The sequence below is a fragment of the Rattus norvegicus genome, chromosome 9, assembly GCF_021556685.1.
Source record: "Rattus norvegicus strain SHRSP/BbbUtx chromosome 9, alternate assembly SHRSP_T2T, whole genome shotgun sequence".
Classification (NCBI taxonomy): Eukaryota; Metazoa; Chordata; class Mammalia; order Rodentia; family Muridae; genus Rattus; species Rattus norvegicus.
Genome location: NC_141542.1, coordinates 18,716,560 through 18,735,741, shown reverse-complemented (window position 1 = coordinate 18,735,741; position 19,182 = coordinate 18,716,560). Strand labels below are relative to the sequence as shown.

At 41.5% G+C, this 19,182-nt stretch overlaps 1 protein-coding gene and 1 pseudogene across 2 annotated transcripts in view; both read left to right on the top strand.

The window, feature by feature from the left end:
• The window catches only part of LOC148003393 (reticulocalbin-1-like), a 14,947-nt pseudogene extending 11,328 nt beyond the window's left edge, over positions 1–3,619 (top strand).
• The window catches only part of LOC148003392 (disks large homolog 5-like), a 21,651-nt gene extending 2,469 nt beyond the window's left edge, over positions 1–19,182 (top strand). For both annotated transcript variants that reach the window (XM_087568578.1, XM_087568577.1), the window contains 4 exons: positions 11,903–12,062; positions 13,393–13,524; positions 14,181–14,364; positions 18,498–19,182. In XM_087568578.1, the coding sequence (XP_087424704.1) occupies positions 13,433–13,524; positions 14,181–14,364; positions 18,498–18,503 (282 nt within the window). In that variant the 5' untranslated portion in view covers positions 11,903–12,062; positions 13,393–13,432 and the 3' untranslated portion in view covers positions 18,504–19,182. The remainder of the gene's footprint in view (positions 1–11,902; positions 12,063–13,392; positions 13,525–14,180; positions 14,365–18,497) is intronic.

Here is a 19,182-nt window from a genome sequence, read left to right as displayed (position 1 = left end):
ACCAGTTGAAGAAATGGTGGTTTTGTTTATATTGAATTCTGAGTTTCAAAGTTATGTTTCATTTTTCTTTATTCCTTAATGAGGCTTTTTATTAAGTATTTTATTCACCATAACACACTTAGATGCACAGTGCTAGGATCGTAGTAGGTGCTCATTAAATCACTGACCATTGGGGAGGAGGAATGATAAGAAAGTATGTATTTTCTGTAAGTTCTGTTAGTTTTGGGAACAGGTGGTTTGAGGTTTACCATCATAGTTTGGTATCTTGTCCCACATAAGACAACTTGACAGAACCCCCTTTCTGGCCATTATGTTCAACTTATTTTTCTCTTAATCATTCTTGAAAATCATGGGAGTAGTGTGGAAAATTGATTTTACCTGCAGTATAGCAAAAACGCCAGTCTAAATAGGTAAGCAGTTATTTTCTCCATGAGCTGATGTCTTAAAACATCTAGATTTAGGAATTTAGTGTTGTGTTTTCTAAACATACATGTACAGCATACAGATAACATCGTAATAGAATAAAGGAATCTTTTGATTTATCACCAAATTCCATAAAGCAGTGACTACTGCACAGCTCTCTTGGCCATATGAATAGCCGAAATTATATTTCACTCTTTTAAAGAAATAATGAAAGCACTTAAGGTTAAGCAAAGCCCATGGGAAAAGTTTGCTGTGGTGTTTCTCTTTGGTTTCTGGTGCTCTTTCTAGAGAATGACTTTAAGAAGTCAGGGTGGTCAGGTGGTCAGTGTGGTCAGGCAGTCATGAGCAGATGGTTAAGCGATGTGCTAGGGCCCCATAGGCCAGTGAGCCCAGCTGAGAAGCAGAGTCTAGCCAGTGAGCCTAGCTGAAGAGCAGAGGCTAGCCAGTGAGCCTGACTGAAGAGCAGAGTCTAGCCAGTGAGCCCAGCTGAAAAGCAGAGTCTAGGCAGTGAGCCAGGCTGAAGAACAGAGGCTAGCCAGTGAGTCTGACTGAAGAGCAGAGGCTAGCCTGTGAGCCTGACTGAAGAACAGAGGCTAGCCACTGAGCCTGACTGAAGAGCACAGGCTAGTCAGTGAGCCAGGCTGAAGAGCACAGGCTAGCCAGTAAGCCAGGCTGTAGAGCAAAGGCTAGCCAGTGAGCCTGACTGAAGAACAGAGGCTAGCCAGTGAGCCTGACTGAAGAGCACAGGCTAGCCAGTGAGCCAGGCTGAAGAGCACAGGCTAGCCAGTGAGCCTAACTGTAGAGCAGAGGCTAGCCAGTGAGCCTGACTGAAGAGCACAGGCTAGCCAGTGAGCCAGGCTGAAGGCTGAAGATCAGTGATTTTAACCTTTATTTCTAAGTTCTTCAGTTTTCCTAAAAGACAAAAGTTTGCATCCATAAAGTTTGACTTAAACGGTTCTCCTTGCTCTCTTCTTCTTATCTCCTTTCCTCTTGCTCTTATGTCACAATAATTTCCTTACTCTCAATGCCTTACTCTGAACGCTATGCCTTTACTTCTAAGTTCTTCTTGAGTTCTGTTCTCTTCAGTTCAGTTCTGTCTAAAAAGCTTTCTCTCTCTTTGTCCTCAGCATTTGTATATCTTTCTGAACACAGCATCACATGGTGAAAAGTTCACCCCAAGTTTGCACAGGAATTCAAATCACAAGTTGGATAATCAGTTTATGACAGGGAATGTTTACATGCATATCCATGAAGAGTAATCATCAGGATAAACAGCTGTCACTAGCTCTGCACATTCATGGAGAGATAAAAGCTGTAATTTTTATGAGAAAAGAATAAGTGAAATTGCCTATAGGCAAATCCAGTCAATTATTTATGTTCTGTCCTTGCACTTTTGTAAATGATTAGTTCTCTTTTTATGAACCTTGATTAATTGGTTTATACCCTCTTAGGATGGGCTCTAATTTGTAGATGCCTACTTGGTATTGCAGAAGCAATTCACTCATGACAATTTAAGAAGGAAGAGTACTCAATGCAATTTTGATTACCAGAGAAAACATAATAGCTGTCCCATTATAAAGGAGCTTAAAATTACTAATCTAATTTTAGGAATTCTTATAGAATTATAAGAATTATAGGAATTAAGACATCATCTATTTGTCTGTACATCATCATGCCAAGACAATAAATCTTCGTTGCTCTGTGGTGATCTGCTCAAAAGAGTGGGGTAAAGAGCATGACAAATACAGAGGCAGATACTTGCAGCCAACCATTCAGCTGAGAGCAGGGTCCCCGATGGAGGAGTACGAGAAAGGATTGAGGGAGCTGAAGGGGTTTACAGCTCCATAAGAACAACATTAAGAAACACCCAGAGCTACCAGGGCCGAAAACCACCATCCAAAGAGTACACATGGACAGACCCATGGCTACAGCTGCATATGTAGACGAGGATGGCCTTCTTGGGCACAAATGGGAGGAGAAGCCCTTGATCTTGTCAAGGCTTGATGCCCCAGTGCAGGGGAAACCAGAAGAGGGAGGCAGGTAGGCCTTGGTGTTTGGGTGGGTGTGGTAACACCCTCACAGTAGAAGGGGGAGGGGGTTTTATAAGGGGTTTTGTGGAAACCAGGAAAACGGATAACGTTTGAAATGTAACAAAAGCCCTCTCTGGGAAGGGACAGCTGATAAGGTGCTCTAAGCCCCTACTTCCCTGCTGCCGCCCTTTGATCACGACTGTGGTGCATGATGTCAGCCTGGGACACTCCATGGGCTGCTGCTAGCACTGGTCCTGGCGTTCATGGCCAAGAGCATGATGAGCAAGGAGCACATGGTTTGTCCCGATTCAGAGCAGGGCGAGTGGCCACCAGAGCATAAGCACAGCTTCCTGTACGATCATGAGGTCTTCCTGGGCAAGGAGGACTCCAAGACCTTTGATAGCTAATCCTGAACGAGAGCAGGAGAGGCTGGGGAAAATTGTTGATCCAATCGACAGTGATGAAGGCGGCCTTGTTACTACTGAGGACCTGAAAGTTTGGATCAAACAGGTACAGAAAAGATACATCAACCAAAATGTGCCTAAACTCTGGAAGGATTATGATAGGGACATAGATGAAAAATCTCCTGGGAAGAATACAAGCAGGCTACCTATGGCTACTACCTGGGAAACCTTGCTGAATTCCAAGATAGCTCTGATCATCACAACTTTAAAAAGTTGCCTCCACGAGATGAGAGGAGGTTTAAGGCCTTGACGGTGACCTGACAGCTACTCAGGACGGGTTCATTGCTTTTCTGCACTAAGAGGATTTAGAACATATGAAGGAGATTGTAGTTCTGGAAATGCTGGAGAATATCGAAAAGAACGGGGATGGTTTTGTGGACTAGGATGAGTACATTGTGGACATCTTTTTCTCATGAGGACAATTGCCCTGAGACCGACTGGGTTTTGTCTAGGGAGCAGTTCAATGATTTCCCAGATCTAAACAAGGATGGGAAACTGGATTAGGATGAGATTCACCATTGGATCCTCCCTCAGGACTATGACCATGCACAGGCTGAGGCCCAGCATCTGGTGTATGAGTCAGATAAAACCAAGGATGGGATGCTAACCAAGGAGGAGATTCTAGACAACTGGACCATGTTTGTGGGAAGCCATGCCACCAATTACAGGGAAGATCTTACCAAAAATCATGATGATCTTTGAAAGAAACTCATCCTCATGTGGCCAACAGTCACATGCTTTCTACGGTTATTCTGGGTGATTGCTATATTTGTCAAGTATATAGCAGTTGTGTCCCTAAACAATAAGAAACCTTTCTAAAGCTCAAAAAAATCATACATTGCACCACAAACAATAATAGTAGGAGACTTAAACACACCACTTTCGTCAATGGACAGATCAGGGAAACAGAAATTAAACAGAGACACAGAAAGACTAACAGGTTATGAAACAAATGGATTTAACATATATTTATAGAACACTCCACCCTAAAACCAAAGGATATACCTTCTTCTCAGCATCCCATTGTACCTTCTCCAAAATTGACCATATAATCGGTCACAAAACAGGCCTCAACAGATACAGGAAGACAGAAATAATCCCATGCATCCTATCAAAAAACCACGGACTAAGGCTGCTGATCAATAACAACAAATAGGACAGAAAGCCCACATACACATGGAAGTTGAAGTCAATGACAACTTGGTCATTGGAGACATATGAAAGAAATTAAAGACTTCTTAGAATTTAATGAAAATGAAGATACAACATACCCAAACTTATGGGACACAATAAAAGCAGCGCTAAGAGGAAAACTCATAGCTCTGTATGCCTGCAAAAAGAAACAAGAGAGAGCATATGTCAGCAGCTTGACAGCACACCTAAAAGCTCTAGAAAAAATTAAATAAACCCTAGAGGAGTAGAAGGCAGGAAATAATCAAACTCAGGGCTGAAATCAAACAAGAAGAAACAAAACCGAGTATCAAAAGAATCAGCAAACCCAGGAGCTGGTTCTTTGAGTAAATCAACAAGATACAGAAATGCTTAGCCATATTAACCAGAAGTCACAGAGAGTGTATCCAAATTAATAAAATCAGAAATAAAAGGGAGACATAACAACAAAATCTGAAGAAATTAAAAAGATCATCAAATCCTACTACAAAAACATATATTTAACAAAACTGGAAAGTGTGGAGAAAATTGACAATTTTCTATACAGATACCAGGTACCACAGTTAAATCAGGAACAAATAAACCATCGAAACAACCCCATAACTCATAAAGACATAGAAACTGCTATTAAACATCTCCCATCCAAAAAGAGCCCAGGACCAGATGGATTTAGTGCAGAATTCTATCAGACCTTCATAGAAGACTTCATACCAATACTGTCCAAACTATTCCGCAAAATAGAAACAGACAGAGCACTACCAAACTCCTTCTATGAAGCCACAATACCTAAACCACACAAAGATACAACAAAGATAGAGAAATTCAGACCTATTTTATTTATGAATATTGATGCAAAAATGCTCAATAAAATTCTTGCAAACTGAATCCAAGAACACATCCAAACAATCATCCATCATGGTCAAGTAGGCCTCCTAGCAAGGATGCAGGGATGGTTTAATATACGGAAGTCCATCAACGAAATTCATCATATGAACAAAGTCAAAACCACATGATCATTTCATTAGATGCTGAGAAATCATTTGACAAAATTCATTACCCTTTCATTAATAAAGTCCTGGAAAGATCAAGAATTGAAGGCCTGAATCTAAATATAGGAAAATGCAAAATACATCAAACCTGTACCTAACATCAAACTAAACTTAGAATATTGAAGGAATCCCACTAAAATCAGGGACTAGACAAGGCTGCCCACTCTTTCCCTACTTAAGTACAATATGGTACTTAACGTCCTAGCCATAGCAATCAAACAATGAAAGTAGGTCAAAGGGAAAAAATTAGAAGGGATGAAGTCAAAACACTAATATTTGAAGATGATATGATAGTCTACTTAAGCAACACCAAAATTCCACCAGAGAACTACTTAACCTGATCAACAACTTCAGCAAACTGTCCGAGTATAATATTAACCCAAACAATTCAGTAGCCTTCCTCTACTCAAAGGGTAAACAGGCTGAGAAAGAAATTAGGGAAATGACACCCTTCACAATAGTCCCAAATAATATAAAATAACTTGCTGTTACTTGAACCAAGCAAGTAAAAAATCTGTATGACAAGAACTTCAAATCTCTGAAGAAATTGAAGAAGGTCTCAGGTGATTGAAAGATCTCCCATGCTCATAGATTGGCAGGATGAATATGGTAAAAAATGACCATTTTGCCAAAGGCAATCTACAGATTCAATGCCATCACCATCAATATTCCTACTCAATTCTTTATAAAGGTAGAAAGTGCAATTTGCCGTCATTTGGTATAACATAAAACCCAGGATAGCAAAACTATACTCAACAATAAAAGACCTTCTGGGGGAATCACCATCTCTGACCTCAAGCAGTATTACAGAGCAATAGTTTGTATGGTATTGGCATACAGACAGGCAGCTCAGTAGAACATAATTGAAGACACAGAAAAGAACCCACACACCTATGGTCATTTGATCTTTGACAAAGGCGGTAAAACATCCAATGGAAGAAAGATAGCAGTTTTAACAAATGGTGCTGGATCAACTGGAGGTCAACAGGTAGAAGCATGCAAGTTGACCCATTCTTATTACCCTGTTCAAAGCTTAAGTCCAAGTGGATCAAGGACCTCCACATCAAACCAGATACACTAAAAGTAATGGATAAAAAGTAGGGAAGAGTCTCAAAGACATGAGCACTAAGGAAAATTTCCTGAACAAAATACCAATGGCTTATGCTTTAAGATCAAGAATCGACAAATGGGACCTCATAAAACTGAAAAGCTTCTGTAAGGCAAAGGACAGTGTCATTAGGACAAAAAGGCAACCCACAGATTGGGAAAAAATCTTTACCAATCCTGCATCTGATGGAGGGCTTATATCCAAAGTATACACAAAAGAGAAGAAGTTAGAGTACAGAGAGCCAAACAACCCTGTTAATAAATGGGGTTCGGAACGAAAGAAAACATTCTCAGTTGAGGAATATAGAATGGCTGAAAAGCACCTAAAGAAATGATCAATATCCTTAGTCATCAGAGAAATGCAAATCAAAACAACCCTAAGAATCCACCTCACACCAGTCAGGATGTCTAAGATCAAAAAATCAGGTGACAACAGATGCTGGCGAGGATGTGTAGAAAGAGGAACACTCGTCCATTGTTGCTGGGATTGTAAACTGGTACAAGAACTCTGGAAATCAGTCTGAACGTTCCTGGAAAATTGGACATTGCACTACCTGAGCACACAGCTATACCTGTCCTGGGCATATACTCAAAAGATGCTCCAACATACAACAACACATATGATCCACTATGTTCATAGCAGCCTTATTCATAATAGCCAGAAGCTGGAATGATCCCAGATGCCCTTCAACAGAGGAATTTATTTGAAATATGTGGTACATCTACACAATGGAGTACCACTCAGCTATCAAAAACAATGACTACGTTCAATTCATAGGCAAATGGAAAGAACTAGAAAATATCATACACAGCGAGGTAATCCAATCACAGAAAAACACACTTGGTATGCTGTTGGGAGCGATGTCCTTGAAGCCCTCCATTATTGATGTTATTATTATGATTAGCATTAAGTATGACTGGGTTCATGCAAAATCCCCAGCAAGCTACAGAAGACTAATGCAAATGTGGTGGTCAAGATGAATAATCATATGATAACGTGTGACGTTAACATACCCAATGTCATGACCTGTAACCTTTCTGAAATACCAACATCTTGCTGACTTATAGATATGACAAACCTGTGACCCTTCTGACAACCTGTCAACATCAGCCGATTCCCTGACCACATGAATATTGTGTCCTTGGCGTGGGTAAATGTTTCTTACTCCCCCCTCTCTCTGTTACCCTTTTTATGGTACAAATTCAGCCTTGGGGAAAAATAAAATTGTCACCTTGATCAGACTCTTGTCTTGGAGTCCTTCGTCACGTCTCTTGTCCCTCATTCTCTTCCAGATTCTCAGCACCCCTCATTGACAGTATGCACTCATTGATAAGTGGATATTGACCAAAACCTCAAATTACCCAAGATGCAATCTACAGATCTCAGGAAACTCAAGAAGGATGACCAAAGTGCAGATGCTCCCACTCCTTCTTAAAATGGGGAACAAAAATATCCATAGGAGGGGATATGGAGGCCAAATCTAAAGCAGAGACTGAAGGAACAGCCATTCAGAGTCTGCCACACATGTGGCCCATATATATACAGCCACTAAAACTAGGTAAGATTGATGAAGCTAAAAAGTGCTTACCGAAAGGGACCGGATATACATCTCCCCTGAGAGACACATCCAGGGCATGTCAAATAAAGAGGTCAGTGCTGCCAGTAAACTGCTGAACTGAGAACAGGACGCCCTTTATGGGAATTAGAAGAAGGATTCAAAGAGCTGAAGGGGTTGCAACCCCATAAGAACAGCAATGCCAACCAAATAAACCACTAGCAAAAGACTATACGTGGACTGATCCAGGGATCCAACTGCATATGTAGGAGAGAATATCCTTGTTGGGGCACCTGTGGAAGGGGAAGCCCTTGTTCTTAACAAGGTTGGACCCTGAGTGCAGGGAAATGTCCGGGAAGGGGTTTCTAAGTGGCATGAATTGGGGGACCATACATATGGGAGAGGGCACGGCAAGGGGGCTTATGGACCAAAAGCTGGGAAAGGGAATAACGTTTGAATAAAACATATATATCTATTAAAAAAACTGAAATTTAAAAAAATGATACTAAACCAAAAAAAAATCAAAAAAATGTGAATAAGAAAGAAATTTTAGGTTTTGGAAAAAGATGAATGCCAGGTATTTGAAAAACTGTATGACCATGGTAAACACTTTAATATACTTGAGAAATTTTTTTACATGTTAATGAACTGCATCTTTTTTTAAATAGTGAATGGAAATCCAGTCCCTTCCTGGCTGTGAGGCTAGGGATCCAGATGTAGTGGAATTCATTATTTGTTGGTCCTAAACCTTTGAGTCTGCTTCTAACTCAGCTTATGCCAAGGAAACTAGGCCAAGGCGATGTCTAAGCCACTGACCAAACTATCTGGACTAACAATCACAGGTGAAATTCCACCTTGTAAATGGGAGGAGAGGAATAAAAGATACCTTTAAGGATTTAAAAAAGATGAAATGTACCCAAAAAACCCAATAAAAAAAGTTTAAAATAAAAATAACTTAGGAAATACAAAATACTGGGGTGCCATTCCACAATCATGATGTGTTTCTTCTTTGATAGCTTACAGGTTAATTTACTTCTCTATAACTGTTTTCTTATTTGAAAGTAAGTAATGGCATCATCTGTGGAGTGATGGTGAGAACAAAAGCTTTGCCGAACTTGAATAATCGATCCCTCCCGAGCATGTGCTTAACATTCTAAGCACAGGGAAATTTCCCGAGGGGATGAAAAAACAAAATCCAAACATAAAACAGGAACAACAACAATGTAAAAACATTCTGCACTCTGGGTATGAAGGCATGTTGCAACTTTAATCAGCTTTATAGGTATTTCTAATAAACACACAAAGAAACAAAAATCCTATCACAGTCCTAGCAGTTGCATCCAACAAAGAGAGAGCTGTGAGGTAGTGTGTGCTGCTTCTTTCCCCAGATACCCCTGGGCCTCAGGCCTGCATCCAGTGAGCTGGACCAACAGCAGCCAGGTTGAAATTCCTGCTGCCATGGCAGGATTCTGCAGGAACATTTCCCTTTGACAACAAGGAACCTGTGTGGAGGAGACCTCTTGGTGAGTCCTCAAGGACTCTACATGTCCTATTCTACAGGGAGAAGCCCTGCCAGGTCTTTTGCAAGGCCAGCCAGTTGTATGAGGAAGTCTCTGGTCCTGTGGCAGAGGGCGAGGAATGGCAGAAAGAATGGCAGCTCCACTGAGAGCAAAGGCTACCCCTTCTAGGCCTATGACCTCCTAATTAATTTATCTTTTCACCCCATGCCCTGTTCACATTTTCTTACTATCATACCACTGTGATCTTGATGAGCAGCTGGGCTCTTGTTTTCTTAATCAGTTCTTTGTTGTCACAGTCGTTTTTAACTTACTTCAGCCCATGAGACTTATTCATACCTTCTGTATGCAGTAGGACCCTTGGTGGGCCTGTCATCTCAAAAATAGAAGGTTCGGTAATCCACAAGATTGGACTCCAGTTTACCGCAGGCCAGGAAAGAAGTCAACCACCATTAGTAAAAGAGCAATGGAAAAATTACATAGGAAAAACAAGTGCCTTAATTAGAAGAAAAGATCCTCAACTTCTAAGGCCCGCACATCTGCACCCCTCTCTTCTGAGCTTTGTATAGTGATGTTGTGTAACTCCAGATGGTAGTAAAAGGCAGAGTTCTTCCCAGAAAGGTGAGTCATGATTTTTACTCTTACATCTCTGAGGTGGGGTGGCATTATAGCACACATTCATGTTGAATTATTATAACACCTATGATAAGAAGACAGAATCCATATACCACAATGCCAAATAGACTCCCTCCTGAACGTACGGACCCTTTAAAATTGAGGTTCAACCTGAACTCAGGCCATTCCACTCCCTTTCCATCCTCCTGATTCTTATGTTTGCTACATGTAAAAGATCATGGTGTAGTCCCCAATATTCTCATGCCTAGACTTGTCTATTCACGAAGAATGATATTGGAGAAGTGATGGCTATATAGTTACAATGTAGTAACACAAGGTCCAGGTTGATATTTGCTCACTGATGTCCAATTTAATTGTCTTGTTATATTTGAGAAAGGGAGGATGTCCTACAAAATATATAAAACAGACAGAAATTTATTATTTTATATATGCCCTGTAGTTGATCCCTATGTTCCCAAGTAAAAGGAGTTTTTATTGCAAAAAAATAGGATTATACACCATTGATTTTGTGAAATACATGGATATGTAAATGGAAACAATGTCGGATTTCAAGGACTGCACAGTAGGCAAATATTTCCAGGTTTTATACACTCAGAGGTATAGAAGAAATATATTGGCCTCCAGAAAAAGGGAAAAGCTTAGGAATGGAAATGTGTGTCACATGCATTGTCTCAAGTAGTTGATTTACTTTTAAGAAAAATCTCCCTCCTCCTTGGTCCCTAGAGATTTGGGTGCTAAGAAAAATCTGTTCTCCAATTCAGGGTTGTAAGCAACCCTCCCCAGCAAAAGCATTGTTGACTTCTAATGAAGCAGAGAGAAATATCTAGCTTTGAAATAGAGGTTGCCAAATGGTATTCCCAGCGACACATGAGAGACTGGAGGAAAGGGTCTCCACAGAAATTCATCAGTGTGGGGAGAGCTGGTTAGTAGGTAGGCCATAGAATTTTCCAGTGACATCACCAGTAAGCCCTTCACTGGACAATCTATTGTATCTAAGAGATCCCTAGAATCTTCTCTGATGTCACCAGTGTTGTGGTGACACCAACTGCCTTTGGGATATTCCTTCAGTTCCCTTTGGGTTCACAAGCAGGCATGTTTCGCCAGCTGCTCAGGCTATTTCGGAAGGAAAGTGTTGATCAAGGAGAGACCGCACCAGGTCAGAGAGAAGCTGACCCCCTCTATAGTGACACAGGAAGGAGGAAATCATTCTGGGGAAGGCTTGGTGAGTCGTGGGCAGAGTTGGGGAACATCCTCAAGGAGGTAGGTTTGAGATGTGCCTTCTAAGACTAGGCCTTACAAGCAGGAGCCTTGGGATTTTTCAAAGGCAAACCAAGAGTCAGGAGTTCCTGATCTTTAATTTGAGAGAAAGCCATAAAGTGGTAAGACTTCAGTGTCTTTTCTTGAAGCTTTTTAACTGTGAGTGTCAATGATTGGCAGGAGGAGGCACTGTGGGATTAACAATGTGACCATCCACATTTGGGAGTTGAAGCACTTCATCCTCTAGATTACTGTAGGTTACATAAGTGTCTGATGGCGAGAACAAGGAAGGATGCACCCCTAGTCATGAATTGAGTTCTCAGACACTTTGGGCTGGACCACACTTGGTTAGAGCTTGATGGTGCTAAGCATTATGAAGTCATTATGAACTCCAGGATTATCTGCACCACACCTGATATGAGATAACAATGTTGCAGATGTTTATGTCTCAGTCAGCTTATAACTTTCAGTGCCGGGGGTTGTGTAATAGTGAGTGTGGCACGTGTATGGCATTAGAGGTTGGGAAGAGGGACATAGCTTAAGAATCAACCTTTAAGAAAGCTTTTCTGCTCTTTCAGGGATTCACCCAGTCTCTACCATTTCCCCTTCCTCAACCTCCTTTTCCGATTCAGAATGATCTATTCTGCCCATTGGTTCAAATATGCAAATTCACTTGGGTTTATCTATCTACAGGTTTTGGTAGGAAGGCATCATCCCAAAATGTCATCAGTCAGCAAGAGGAGTGTCTAAAGGAACTGGAGGAACTCAAATTTGAAATCCAGAAGTGTCAATTCGAGAGGGATGAACTTTATCAAATCCTGGATCTTTATATCTATGATGAGTGGGACCACAGGTAGTCATTATGCCCAGTAACCTGTTCACTGTCTTGCGCTCTCTCTCTGCTACCTCAAGATTTACTCATAGCACGAGAGAGTTTCACCTCTCATCCTGGATTTTAAGGAGCTTTGGCAGGCATTTGCTTGTGAGATAAGCTAGGTGCTGTGTGTTTAGGGTCAACCTCTTTTGTACTTGACCCTGAGCCTCTTGGATTAGCATTGGTTCTGTCAGTAGCTGGAAGGACCTGGTCACACTTGCTGCAACTGTGTGTGTGAATGAAATGCCTGCACGTCATCACTCTTTCCTCTGGATTTGTTCATTATACTCTGATTCTATGGCACCTCCATGGATGTAGTTGGCATTCTAAATGTGTTTGGATATGGGTTGCTATGTATGTATGTGGAAGTATATGTGGTGTTTACTCAGGATCAGGACGTCTGGGACCTTTGATGGGGTCTGAGGATTTGTTTGATCAACACTTTGCAGGTCATGATAGTGATGAGTACGTGGAGGTCCACATTGATCAAAAGAGCACTTTGCTCCTTCTGTATACCTTGGTGGCACCCAGGACTCTCCCGAGGGGAGGAGGTGCTATAAATCCTCTTCCCTGTCAAACTTAGTTATGCCCTCTGGGAATTCATGTAATGATAGAAACCAAGGATTGTTTATACCTGCTTTCAAAACAAGAGAAATGTCATCACAGCTTTCTCTTGGGCCCAAAGCTGTGGCACAGACTGGAGGAATCTTCTTCCTGAACTAGTCAATTCCATCATGCTCACCTGGCCAGCTCTTGAAGGTCAGGTCCCTCCAACTGGTACCGTGGCTCTGTTGTCCTGTGCCCAGGATAATAAACTTAACCAGTACAAATACTTTGAAGGAGCAAGTATGTGGTACATACTGAGTTTAAGTAATCGAGAGAACAGTCTGATTTTACCTAATTTGTTTCACCTGCTTTAATCTTTAGTTTTTTATTTTTTTAACTATCCAGGGATTGTTTATTGTGACCTAGAAATGGTCACTGTTGTCTTGACCGTTGTTATTCCCAAACAGGCAGCTCTCAGGCTCTGCCCCCTCCTATATAGTGAGTCTTTGCAGAACCATATCTCTCAGGATTCCAAGGAGTCCTTATTTCAAAACAAATGTTTGCTTATTTACATAGAAATATTTTCTGTGGATTGAGTCTCACTGTTGGGTTTTGGTCTGGTTTTTGAGTTTGCCACTTTCTTCCCTTCCACCATTCCTTGAATTTGAACTTTTTTATTATATATTTTTTATTTACATTTCAACTAATTCTGAAACCATGAGTTCAGATGGTTATTTGTTTCTTGGGCCATGACCTAACCCAGGCTGGATGTCGAATTGCCAGTACTTCAATCCGAATATGAGATGAGAATTATGGCTATGCAAATGATGACCAACTACATAAGTGATGCCATGGAGAGGTACAAGGAGCTCATACAAGTGAACAGTTCCTACCGGTGAGTCGCTGACAGAGATGAGAATCCAGCACTAGGCAGGGAATGCTTCTGTCCTGTATGACTTTAACAAAAGTCAGGGCTCTGGTTCTGTAGTGTCTGACTCTTAACAAGAAGGCTGCCTCCTGGCAAGGGTCTTAGATTTGTAGCTCTTGGACTCAGTTGTACATGTGAAGGGTGTAGAAGACCCTCCAATTGTTATTTTCCCCGTTAAAGATCCTCTAGATAGAAATGGTTTGCACCATGATGGGAATATCAATCAACTCTGAATCTCTAGGACTCTGACAGGATGTCTATGATCCATGAGAAACACATGGATAGATTGTAGAGCTATTGGGTCTTCTATCCTCCCTCAGAGGGCATTTGACTTCTACTTGTAGATGATTTCAGCATACTATGGACATATGAGCTCCCTTATGGACCATTTCTTCTACCTTGATTTATATAAACTGTCTTAGTGTCAGGATTTTCAGAAATACTTTGATTCATGTGGAATGTGTCCTCTGGATTTGACCTCCTCTAATTGGTGCTAACATGTATAATGTTCTTCTAGTCTGGGGATTTCTGGGGATGAGGACCCTTGAAGGGATAATTGTACTTGCAAGAGTGACAGGCAAATAGAAGCTGCCTGGGATTTACCATTTATGTTTGTGGTTCAGCATCAGGCACTCACAGCTCCTGCGTGAACAAACTCAATTGGAGAACAATATACAGATTTTGCTGAATGAGAAGAGAGAACAGCTGGTGGAGCAGACTGAACTGCCAGCATCCTCTGAGGAGATAAAGAGGTTCTGCGAAGAGGCCGGAATGAACATCTGTGACCCCAGAGCCAAGCAACAGCAGGTAGGGTTAGGCCTCAGGGTCAGGGTGTCCTCATGTCTTACCATAAACATAGACAAACCAATGTAACTGTCTATTGACTGATCCATGTCCTGACCTAGGTCTCATCCAAGTGTTCATTCATGTGATGGTTTACAAGGCCCTCTGTTGAGATAGCCCCTTTTCAAGAAACTGCCTGTTTGGAAAGCAAATGCTCCTGCTCTTTGAGAATCTGCACTTCATTAAGGGAGATAGGTTGATCACACAGCACGGCACTACATGCCATTATGTATGGAGGGTGCTATGTGGGAGCCCCTCTTTAGACTAGAACAGGGCTTTGAGGGATGAAGCAAAAGCCTGGAGCTCATTTTCTTTTCAGGGATGGTGTGAGACTCAGGAAGTAAGTAGTTTTCAAGGAGGAGAGCCTGCTGGAAATGCCAAAGAAATGGTTCTCATTGTCATTTGTGGTGGCTTTTGTTCTTCCTCCCCTCATGTCCCTGTATATGAAGATGGTGACTTCATGCTTCATAGATCTTGGGTAACTACAGAGCCTGTGTATCAGCATGTCAGTCCTGTCTTATTTGAGTGCTCCTGCAGAGTTCATAACTGGGCCTTACAGTCTGAAGCTGGTTAGAAGAGCAAGGATGTGGAAAAGGTTTCTCAAAGGCTGAGGGTTGCCATGAGAGATTTGAGACTTCAAGAACAAAGTTATCAGTATATACCCCCAATTCTCAAGAAAGGTACATTGCTGTGCTGACCTGCATCTTAGGGAGCATGCGGGGAGGCCAGTTCATGACATGCAGTTTTGTCCAGTCATTATCTAACTTAGTCCTTTAAGCCTAGGTCTCTCAACAAACATGAAGCTTCCTTTTTTTGTGCTGGCCAGCAGTCTTTGCATCATTCGTCCAGTTCCAAGTGGAGCCCCCTCTCTTATTTGTCTCAACACATTCTTAAACCATTCAGCTATTTTAAAAATAAGGATTAGATTTCTTCACTTTACCTGAACAGAGTTATCGCCCGGGAAGATTCTGGATTGTCTTATTGGCTTCACCATGATCTTGCATGGAATCCTAGAGTGCATCCCTCTGCTGACATTTCTTTGCTGACTATATCATGGGCACTGCATTCTCACAGGATAGATTCCCTCTCAATATTGTACACAGTGCTGCATTCCAGAAAATTCACTGTATGTTATTTATTTAGCCTTATTCTGACTGACATTGAGGTTGTTTTAATATCACATGAACTCTAATGTGATGAAAAGTTCCTGGGACTGACCATTAGTTACTGTCTTCTCTGATGCTTCCAAAGTCTTCTATGAAGAAAACAGGGTAGTTTTAGTGAGGGGCCTATGATGAGTCAGCATAGCGCTTGATGGAGTCTTTTCCTAGAAATCTCTCTCTTGGGGATTTGATGTTGTGTTGTTTAGGCTATCTGTGCAGAACATGTAACTTACTTGTCGGACCAGCAAGTATCTGCATAGAAAGGTTTCCTGAAGTGGAAATGAGTACTGGCCAGGGCAGCACAGCCTGCTTTAGTCTAAGAGACTTGTACACAGCATTGTTCCCACTAATTCCTCACTCAACAGGAAATGTGCTGCACAAGATCAAAGTTTTCATTTGTGCGTGCAAGTGAGTATCTGTGTATGTCTGTGTGTGTGTGTGTGTTTGTGTGTGTGTGTGTGGTGTGTGTGTGGGTATATGTGTGTGTGTGTGTGTGTGTTTGCAGTAGTGAACGTGTGTTTCCCTCTATTTCCAAGTTTCATGAGAAAAGTACTCTAAGCGTTCACTTTACATCCATGAAACATGAAATAGAGCTGCCCAGTCATTTGGCATCTCCATCTAGCTCTGTACAGCAAAAGGACACTTAAATTACTAATTTATTCTGTTTCCAAAAATTTCAGAACAGAATTATCTTGTGAAGTCTGGGGGAGGAGTGGAAATATGTTCAAGTGAGTCGTTTTCACAGGGGTAACAAATGGTACAGGCCTAGAGCTTGCAGGTCCCTTTTTGTTATGGTGTAGAAGCAGGACAATAGAATCCTTTAGAAATGCAACCCCCAAAAAGAGGACACAAAAATACCTGTAAAGTTAGATTTTCAAGTGATTAGGGGCAAAACTACTGATCTGCATTGAAATCCTTTGGAGCACATCAAAGGAATGGAGTACAGGGCGGTAAGTGCAAGGCTTCTGTATAAAATCCATGAGTTTATGCGGCTTCTCTGTTCTTTGTGAATTGTGAAAGCCCACTGGAAGGTTATGTCACTCACTGTGTCTTCTCCAAGGTTGCTTTCCACATTGCCTGCTACCATTTCTTTCCAGCTACCTTGGCACACTACAGCTTCCCCTGGGAGTTTGGCTTGGATTTTATTCATTGAGAATTTGAGTTGCTTGGAATTGTATCGTCATCCAGAAAAAGTCGCATAGCTATGCTGTGGTGCAAGAACAGGGCAGTTTCAGGAGCCCCTTTAGGTGCACAGATAATCCAAAGTGCTCCTCTATGTTATCTGTGTAGCATTCTGCAAGTGCTGTCGATCAACATCATTTTCTCTCAGTTAATTTCAGCCTCAATGGGTTAGGAGAAATGATGAGCTTCAAATGGGTCTGACAGTGTAAGAACAGGTAGCCCTATGAGAAGCCATGTTCAGAAAGTGGAACAGAAGTTTTAGTTAACCCAGTGATTCCACAACAAGGAGTAGGTATTGCCATTGCAACTAGGGAGCATCAGTGTTGTAGTGGTCCCAGAGTAACCTTGAAGGAGAATCTATCCAGACGTCCATCAGCCAAGGAGTAAAAGTGTACCATACGATGGAGCCCTTCCATGGATTCTGATTCAGTGTGAGATAATCCATGCAAGCTTTTACTTACTTATTCAAATTATCTGTGGAACAATCACATTACGGGGAGAAAATTTGTTGATTTGGATCCTGGTTATGGAGATTTCCTATGATTCTAGCTTTGGGCATGAAGTCACTCAGGCTATGGTAAAGACAGCTCCGATTAGAAGAAGCTGCACACTTTGGGGAAAGTCTGAAAGAGTGAACAAGAACAAGAGTCTAGTCCACCACCAACATATGATCCTTTGCTGAGCAACAAGACAGCTCTACACAGCCTTTGGGACTTGCTAAGCCGGATTGTTAATGGGGAAAGAACCCTGAGTCTATGACGGTTTATGAGAGGACAGCACATCACTGACTGAGCTATCTATAGGCTCTATTCACTATGTACATATCCCACTCAACATTTGTTTTTATGCCTCCAGCGAATCCTGGGGAATCTTTACATTAAGCATTAATGTTCAGGTAGGAACACAGGCTAGAATCCATATGAATATCCTTTCCCTATATAAGTACCTGTTTTTGGTGAATGACCACCTACATGGACTTCAGCCTCAGGCAGCTAAAGAGCTACTCAGAGTATAGTTCTGGTACAGTTCATGTGAATTTTGCCCATGAAACGATATATATGTTCCTCTGGATTTCTTGCTATGTTCTACTCCTTTCTTCCTGTGATCTCTCCAGAAAGATCTGAGGACATTTTCTCTTCTGTCCTCTCACAAATTGCCTTACACTAGCCATAGACTTACAGGGGTGCTGTTCTGTTTCTACATCACAATCACCTTTAATGTCCGTGTGTACGCTGGGAAGATTTGCATGGAGCACATTCTCAGTGATTACAAGATATGTGCGGTAAGTATGAATTTGAAGTGAGATGGCTTCTCTGTGTATTTGCAGATTCAGTGGTTACAAATGGAAACTAGACGGGTTCCTTCAGTGCTGACATAATCAGAAATTTCACCTCAATTCTGGGCATGTTCTCCAGAAGGAATCCACATGGTATTCTAGGTTGCTCATACCTCTCTTGAACTCAGATTCAGACATAGCTAAAATGTTATTATTCAATGTCATATACCTGGACCAGTGGGAAAAATGCTCATTTTTCTCTTAATCCCAGTACAGTGCATAGTCCACAGTTCAAATTCTAGCAGTTTGAAAGGTGAGATATAAATCCAAGCACAGGTACTCTAGGACACTTGGGGATGCAGGGACTGACCTCAGGTGACAGGTCATGCTGGATTATCCAACTGAATAGAGCTGATGTAAGAGGGAGAGCTGAATTGACAACCGCTCAGTAAATCTTTATTCCCTTACTCTGCTAGGTCTGAAATTCTCCAGCAGAAACTCGAACATGACACAGTCCAGGACAAGATCTACCTTGGAGAGAAGAACTACAGGAGGAGAACTAAGTGTGCACAGCAAATACACCACTATAACATCTCATCTGTAATGTCCATAGTAATTGTGGACTGCATTTTCCTCCTTAGTTTGATTTCTTTGGATTGAATACGCTGTATTTTCACCTTGCCTCTCTCCAGCAAGTGTGCACTTTTTGAGGGACTCAGAGAAGTGCTGATGCACATCTATCAAGAGCTGCTGGTCATCCAGAAAGACTGTGCACGTGTAAATTTGTACTTGTCCTGATGGGTCACCCAGAAGAGTTTCATGGAGATCAGTTCACAATATTGGAAAGACTTTGTGACAAAGTCTGTAATATCATTTATACTCAGTGTTGGATGGCTTTTTCCTTAATACCCCCACTCCAACAAAACAGACCTACTTCCACTCCTCTTGAAAAGATTATTACCATCACTAACTGCTTGTCTACTATGTCTCCAAGGCAAGCCACAGGCTATAAGTCTATTCTGCAAAAGGAGCAGCAAAAAATGCTTAGTGCAATTCCTCTATTTAAAGTTTGGTTAATTTTTAATTGTTTTGGTTATTTGGTTTTCCTTCTATTCATTTGAAGATTTGTTATTTACTGTTGTTGTTTTCTTCTTGCTTTTC